The sequence below is a fragment of the Pelophylax lessonae genome (genome assembly GCF_965119305.1).
Source record: "Pelophylax lessonae genome assembly, chromosome: 1".
In the NCBI taxonomy this organism is placed as follows: Eukaryota; Metazoa; Chordata; class Amphibia; order Anura; family Ranidae; genus Pelophylax; species Pelophylax lessonae.
In genome coordinates this window covers 119,384,801-119,393,352 of record NC_138768.1, presented here as the reverse complement: position 1 = coordinate 119,393,352, position 8,552 = coordinate 119,384,801, and the positions used below count along the sequence as shown (strand labels likewise).

Below are 8,552 nucleotides of genomic sequence, written 5' to 3'. Positions count from 1 at the left end.
CTCCCTCCACCAGAAAGCACACCAATGCCCTCACCTTACACTCTGACCCCTGTTTCACCAGAAGGTCAGATAGCGCAGTATAAGCAGAGTCTTCCACTCTTATCAGCTGGCAACAGGTCTCTGAGGTGTAATTGCAGACATATATCCTTGTTACATATTCAGACGATAAAAATGACGCATCAATCATGCAAGGAAGTACAGCAGCGTTGTGGGCTCTGCACAGCGGCGGCCAGCCACACATACACGCTCGAGACAGCAGCGGGTGACGTCAGACGGAAGGGACTCCACCTCCCATACGCGGTGTTACATCCAACGGGACTTCGCTGACCCCCGCTGACGAAGTCCCGTTGGACGTAACGCCCCCTGAATAAGTTCAGTCTTCAATATCACTGACTTTTTGCTGCAAACCTCGACCACACAAACCAAGAGATTTCTTCTCCAAATATGGAAAGGTGGAATAGATTCCCTTCAGAGGTGGCTCTGGCTAGATGGTTGGGTTTTCTTTACTGTTTTTTTTTTTATTGGTTGAGCCAGATGGACTTGTGTCTTTTTTCAACCTGACAAACTATGTAACTATGTAACTATATGCCCCCTCCAACCCTATGACAACCACATGGTAGCCATTCTGTAGCCTAGCCAATGCTTCCTACCTTGGTGGGGTGTATTATTCGTCTTGCAGACACAAGTACTGCAAATAATAAAATCTATTTTTTAAATACTAAGCCTAGCTTGGAACATATATAAATTATAAATATTGATTCTGTACAGCAATGAGAGCAGTAATTTAAATATATCATATTATTTTACATGGATGCATACATGGAGAAACGCTTTGTTTTTTTTTACAATCTATCTTAATGTGTGCCACATCCTAATTATTATGCGGCACTACCTAAAGTTCAAGCAGTTGTAATGACATTTTTGAAACCACCAATATAGATGCTTCAAATAAAGTGCTCTGATTCTTGGACAAAAAGTTTTTGTGCTCCATGCTGAAAAGGAAAATGCCCATTCCTGTCACCACTCTTGTGCCATTCTAGAGCCATTCTATAACTTACCCCAAGTGGTTGGCTAAGGCCACATCACCCTGAATACACCCAATCTTGTCTGATCTCAGTGGCTAAGCAGGGTCAGGCCTGGGAAAACGAGGGGGGCATAGACGCACGCCACTATATCACTTCTGCTTGGTGGATCGCACACTGGCTAGAAACGTGCAAAACTGAAAAAGTTGTTTAGTTTATTCATATTCTAATTTGATTAAAATGTTCTGAATTTGACAGAATTCAAAATTTTGACCAAATCTGAAAAATGTTGTACTGAATTAAATTTTTTGGAAATTCTAATTTTTTTTGTTGATTTTCACATAAAAGAAAGTTTTCAGCTTTCACATCAGATGTTGATGGGACACTAGTATTACAGATGTTTTGTGCAATGGTACACTGGACAGATGATTTTGTGTGCACTGGTACACTGAGACAGATGTTGATAAGACACTAGCCGTGCAGATGTTTTTGTACACTGGTACATGCCTGTGACAGCTGTTTGGTTGCACTGATAAACTCTGAAAGATGTTGAATGGACACACACTAATGCTAAAGATGTTTTTGGGCACAGGTACATTATCACAGCTGTTGATGTGGCACTAGTATTACACCTGACCTAGAGACAAAATTATTAAAAAAGAAGAATGACCATAATTTTTTTCAGCAGGAATATGATGTACACATTTTGATTTTGTTTTCAAATTGCGAATAGACTTGAATTAATAACGATTTGAATATGGGATTGCCTTTATGCAATGCATGTATATGTTTTGTTTAAGCACCATAATGGCATGTATCAAGAGATCACAGAGAGGAACTCGTCATAGAGCAGGTTTATTAATAAATTCACATAAAAAACAATGTTCCCCCGCCAGATGTACACTCACATGGTAATGTGCCCTCTCATCACTCAGGATTTCCAGTGGTCTGTGTTACAATCCATAAACCACAATAAATTAATTGTCTTCCAAATTTGAATTTCAGAAAATGGCTCTTTCTATATTATTCTATTCTATTCTATTCTTTTTTCTATTCTAGTCAATTCTTTTCTATTCTATTTTTTATGTTCTGTTCTATTCTTTTCTATTCTATTCCTTTAATTTCTATTCTCTTTTATTCTATTCTTTTATTTTCTAATATTTTTTTTGTTCTGGGTTATGATATTCTTTTCTAGTCTATTCTATTTTTATTTTTTTTTACTCTGTTCAAAGCTGGTCAGAGACTTTATTCACAGTTTGACCTACCTCATTGTATACTTAGGAGGTCCTTAACTTTTCCTTTTTTCCAGTCACTTTTTTGTCCAAGAATCAGAGCATTTTGCACTTTTATGAACTGGTATCATTAAATGTTGCACTTTACCAATTGTGGCACTACATATATGATATAGAGTATGAAGTATAGGGGGTAATGCAGCTATCTATTTTGGTGGCTTCAAAAGTAGGTTGTGGTTGCACAACGGAATTAGCAGCAGCTCCCAAATAATATTATTTTATCAAATCATATATATATATATATATATATATATATATATATTTGCACAGATTGACAATTGACACATGGTTTGAGGTAGCACAGCTATTGTATAATTAACAATAATGGCATTTTTTACTTCTTATAATGTCTGATCTATATATATATATATATATATATATATATATATATATATATATATGTGTGTGTGTATCCTGTCTGTAGTTCTATGAGATTTTGCCATGTAATATGAATCCTTTAGCTTGAAGCACTTACAGTTTCCCACCACGGAATTATTCAGCTCTCTCGCACCTGATACATGCTTGAACTCTGGTGGTGTCTAAAGTGTCTCTATTCAACACATACACTTAACTCTAAAAATACTGTATTTTTCTTCAAATACATATTTTTTTTTTGACAACTGCTAAGCACTTCTACCACATGTGAGAATAGTTAATGTACAGCAGATGGCACCAAAAGGCTGCAATAGAGGAGAACTCAGAATCCCTTTCCTTTATAAGCTATATAAAAGTATATAAACCTGTAATAGCAGGCAATACTTGCACAGTAGTGGAGGGGAACAAGGGAAAGGAGTGCACTCAGCTTCGCTAAGTCTGGGAGACAACAGAAAGCTTGAAGCCTCCATCCTCAGGATGACAAAGACCCTGGCGGAGACTTGTTCCAGCTACTACACCTCCAATAACACATTTATCAATAGTTTTGGGTGCCCAAGAAAAGAGGACACTGTGGATCTCATATACTGCTGTGGATTCGTTGACTTAAAATATTGCTGCAATGAACCTGGAAACTATTTTCCCTACAAACATGATTACATGTTGTCTCTTAGGTAAGACATTTTATCATGAAAACTTTTACTATTGGTGTTTTGGGATAACAGGTGGCTTTGTCTACAAAATACAATTCTTTTAATATTAGCAAAATCATTTTAGTTAGCAAGTAAAAAAAAAAAAATACTCTTTAATAATGTATTTAAACTACAATGCTCTGAATTTTCATTTAAAGTATAATTATTTTTTTCCAGAGCAAAAAAACTATGCAGAGCTAATTAATTATTTTTTTAATACCAAAGTTTTAAATAAAATTTTTTTTGAAAAAACAAATTAATACGCTTTTTTAAATAGTATGTTAGTTATGCTGTTCTGATTGCACATGCAACTAAAGTATCTTTTTAGCCCCTCAGAAGGTTCCTCAATTGATTTTTTTGTGTTTAACCATCCATGTCTACCATCTTCTATTGCTACACTTCCCACAAGGCAACCAAAAACATTGGAATGCTAATCAAAGATGTAATGGCTATAAAAATAATCCATAGAAGGAACAGTTATCTGTAGATGTATCCATGCCAAAGCTTTGTACTGTCCTCTTGTGCACTTCTTAAAACTAAGATTTTATCTAGTATGGATCTGAAGGTCTTAAAGAGAGAAGAGTCTCTTCTTCCTTCAGTTCCAAGTGTTTTGTAGCTACCATTAGACAAAAGATGAGTTGTCCAATCAAGCTGTTTTACAGTGGGAGGCAATCTCTTTCCATGTGGATCCTTGATGATACCTATGGCTGGCGGCTGTTTAAAAGGACAATTATTTCGGCAACTTAGAGAACTGGTCATTATTTTTACCCCTGTGATAGGAAACAAAATATTTGTCAGCAATCGACAAGTTTCTAGGAAGACCCCCACTTCTCCAAACCCTAATCACCCCTGTCCGCTATGGGTGTGCCGGTTATTGACCATGGAAGTCCATCCTTGATCTGTATAAACTCTATACAAGCAACAAACAACTGCTCATGGTCTTTCACAAACTTTTATTCAGCCAAGCATTGAAAACGCTCCACACAGAAGCGTTTCAGACCCTTTTGAATATGCCCAGAAGGGCAAAAGTATCAGGGAAAGGAATTTCGTACACAAGGACTTGCAGTATGCATGCTTAGCTGAATACAGCTCTGTGAAAATAAGTGTCTTTATAGTAGCCATTTATTTGTCAGCATAGAGACAAATGTTGAATATTTAAAGTGTAGCTAAATCCCACACTTGTTTTACTTTTTGGATAGAGTGGGGAAGGGTTAGAACCTTTATCAGGTTTCTATTGCTGTGTGCACCCCTGCTCAGGAGGTTCACTCTTTTCATAGGTCTTTAGGTATTGTCACCAGGATTGAAAGAGAGGGAAAATCCCAAAAATGTAATTTTAGCCAGAAAAGAAATTAAGGAGGAATCTTACAATGGTGGCAACTTTCTAAGAGAGTACTTTCCTCACTTTGAATAGATGTCTTTCTGCATCCTGTCATCCTCCACAGGGCAGGTATTTAAAAGGAAGCCCTTCCATGAGCTCCTTGCTGCAAATGCCAGTTATAGGTTGGGGTGGTTGCCATTTGTTTGTACTGTTGGTAATTGGTGAAGGGACACGCTGGATACCTTCGCTGCCATTGTCCTATTGCTGGATGTCCAGTGCATCCCTATACCTTTAAGGAGGGGTGGGCTCCATCCAGGCATACCTGCTCTTAATCTGTTCATTATTACTATGGGCTCCAACTCAGTAGACTCTCGAAATGTATGGAGTTAGGACTGCAGTACACTGGGGTGCCATGACGTGGCTGCTGCAGCTTATGCATGTATTTGCAAATGTGTGCAAACTAAACCCCTTGGTTTTAATGTGAACTGTAAGACAGGACAATTCAGTTTGTTGTAGACTGGTTGGTAAGTGAGCTGGGATTTTTTCTTTGTTGTGTTTTGATTTAATCAGTTCTGGACCGGAAAGTTTTGCCCCCTTAATGACCAGGCCATTTTTTGCAATTCGGCACTGCGTTACTTTAACGGACAATTGGGCGGTCGTGCGACGCTGTACCTAAGTAAAATTGATGTCCTTTTTTTCCCACTAATAGAGCTTTCTTTTGGTGGTATTTGATCACCTGTGCAATTTCTTTTTTTTTTGCGTTATAAACGAAAAAAGGGCGACAATTCTGAAAAAATATATATAAATATATTTTTCACTTTCTGCTATATAACATTCCCACATAACATAACATTTTGTTCATCCTTTTTGGCCAATTTGTATTCTTTGGTAAAAAAAAAAATTGCAATAAGCATATTTTGATTGGTTTGTGCAAAAGTTATCACATCTACAAACAAAGGGAGATAGATTTATGTCATTTTTATTTTTTATTTTTCTCTTACTAGTAATGGCGGCGATCCGCGATAAGTGGAATTGCGACATTGCGGCAGACATATCGGACACCTAACTGACATTTTTGACAGTTTTAGGGGGACCAGTGACATTACTACAGTAGTCAGTGCTAAAAAATATGCACTTTTACTGTAATAATGACACTGGCAGGGAAGGAGTTAACCTAGAGGCGTTCAAAGGATTACTTGTGAGGCTAGGGGGTGTTTTCTAACGGTAGGGGGATGGGCTTGTGAAATGTTCATAGAGACTTGTGATCCTATATAGAAGGATCACAGGCGCTCTGTGATCATTTCAGAGAGAAGAATGGTCGGCTGTTTATACAACAGCTGATCGGTGTTCTCTCCCAGTGGGGAGCGATCGCGGGTGCCCAGCAACAATCGGTGCCGCCGGTCCTGTGAATCAGCATCCCCACTGCCTAGTGGGGGGTGGGAGTGAGTGCTCCTGTGCATCCCCATAAAGGTACATTTGTATAAACTTCATGGAGGATAATGTGCCAGATGGGAAAAGGTGTGGGGATTTAAATAGTGGACCAATGGATATCAATTCTTCTGGGTGATTAAACTGGCTAGCATCTTCCAAAAACAGTCAAAGTGATGAAAAGTAACCAATTTTACCTTCCATCATTGTATAGACAGAGAGGCAGTAGAGATTCTTGATTGGTATTGGTAATATTTGCATTTTATTCTGAACCAAGCAAAACAGTCTTCACAGAGAGCTCCTGTTTTCCCAATAGTTGGATAAAACACTTGACCTTACGTATGCTTCTGTAACAACTACTAGGACAATGTATGTAAGAAGAACATTTTGTATAACCCCCTTTTTTTTTTTTTTTTTTATAAAGGTCATTCATATTATTTTTTAATGCTGTATGACAATAGCTGATTCAAATTAAATGCTCATTTACACTCTTCTCTGATCTTAGTATACTCTATAAGTTCAAGTTACAAAGCTTAAAGCAGTATTAAACCCAAAAGGAAACATTTATTATATTTCAGCCTCTCAATTCTTAGATGTCATGCTGGATTATTTTCTTTTTTAGGCTTTTCTTTCTTTTATTTTCATCTGGCGATTATAGCCAGCAAGTCTATTTTTTTTCAAAAGAACAAGTTCTCTTCTACATGTATCAGTTACAAGGATGAGACAAACTCTTTAACACTGGAAGGGGTGCTTATAATGATCAGCTTTTATTTATTTATTTATGTAAAACCTTTATCCTCAAATGAAAAAAGAACTGCTGTAGCTGATTATAAAGTGTGAGCTGGAGTTTGGCTTTAATTTGTTAGTTTATTTAGGTCTACAAGTACATTTAACACTATCCTCACACTCAGACTGACAATGCTGCTGTCTGCTGTGCTTCCTTTGCTCATTAATCCAGACTGGGGGAACTCTAATACAGGTGGTGTCTTACTAGCCAGATCACCAGGTGACAACAGAGGTAAAAAAAGTTAAAAAAAAGAAAACTAATGCAGCCACCACATCTACTGATTGGTAAGTTACAATATAATACATTTTTTGCTTTGAGTTTAATACTGCTTTGAACATGGCAATTTTTAGTGTAAGTGGTAAAATTATCATATGAGATCATTACCTCAGTAAGAAACCCTACTCCTCCCCCATGCTCCCCTTCCCTCTAGGTACCAATAGCAATCCTATATTATTTTATAATTATAAAGCTTTGGATGTGACATGCAAACTCAAGAATACTATTTCTTAATTCTGTAGGTCTTTCACTTTCTAAATAATTATTTAAAGTGTAACTTCACTTTTGTTCAGAAAGTGATCAATGTACAAAGCAAGAATTTTAACAAACTTTGTTGCAGATGCCTACCTTTTCCTGTTTTAAACAAACAAGCTGTTAGCTTCAACGTGTTTTTTTAAAAACTAATTCCTGAATGGGATAGTCTAGTTCCTTATAATCACCTGGTGCACTCATAGTGTTCTGAGGATTCTCTTTTGTAGATAAAGCCTTAGAGGAGTATCCCACAAAAAATGAAATTCCTATTGCAATGGGATGGCTAAAATGTTACTTTAATCCTTGTGGAGACTTCTGATAAAATCACTCAGCCAATCACAGAAGCAGGAAATGACATGTACAGAACACCCCATAGGTTTTCATATTACATTAAATGTTTTAACAATTTTAGAAAACTGCATCAGCTGCAGATTGAAATAGAAAGGTAACTATTAACATTCAAGATGATTCTAGGTATGATTTCTCTTACATAGCTACATTACATTGGTCCAGCGTTTACATTAGGTGGGTAAAATAAGTATTGAACACGTCATCATTTTTCTAGGTAAATATATTTCTAAAAGGGCTATTGACATGAATCCATGCAATCCATACATACAAAGAAACCAAAACGAATACATTCAGAAATTAAGTTATATGTAATAAAATGGAATTACACAGGGAAAAAGTATTGAACACATGTAGAAAGGAAGGTGCAAAAAGGCATGGAAAGCCAAGACACCAGCTAAAATATGTCAGTAATTAGAAAGCAATCCTGCCCCTTGTCAGTGAAAATTATTATTATCTGGTTCAGTCTTAACTGATGACCTATAAAAAGGTGTCTCATTACCAAGGTGTCACTCAAGACTGATGATGGGTAAAAGAAAAGAGCTCTCTCAAGACCCTCACAGCCTTATTGTTACAAAACATACTGATGGCATTGGTTACAGAAGGATTTCTAAGCTTCTGAATGTTCCAGTGAGCACTGCTGGGGTCATAAGCTGGAAGTGGAAAGAACATCATTTCACCATAAACCGGCCAAAACCAGGTTGCTCCTCTCAAGATTTCTCAAAAACACCATACCAACAGTGAAGTTTGGAGGTGGGAACATCA

At 37.0% G+C, this 8,552-nt stretch overlaps 1 protein-coding gene across 1 annotated transcript in view; it reads left to right on the top strand.

The window, feature by feature from the left end:
• The first annotated feature begins 3,094 nt into the window (after positions 1-3,094).
• Positions 3,095-8,552, top strand: part of SHISAL2B (shisa like 2B) — a 149,357-nt gene continuing 143,899 nt past the window's right edge. The window contains exon 1 of the mRNA XM_082248193.1: positions 3,095-3,360. Coding sequence (XP_082104319.1) covers positions 3,167-3,360 — 194 coding nt within the window. The 5' untranslated portion in view covers positions 3,095-3,166. The remainder of the gene's footprint in view (positions 3,361-8,552) is intronic.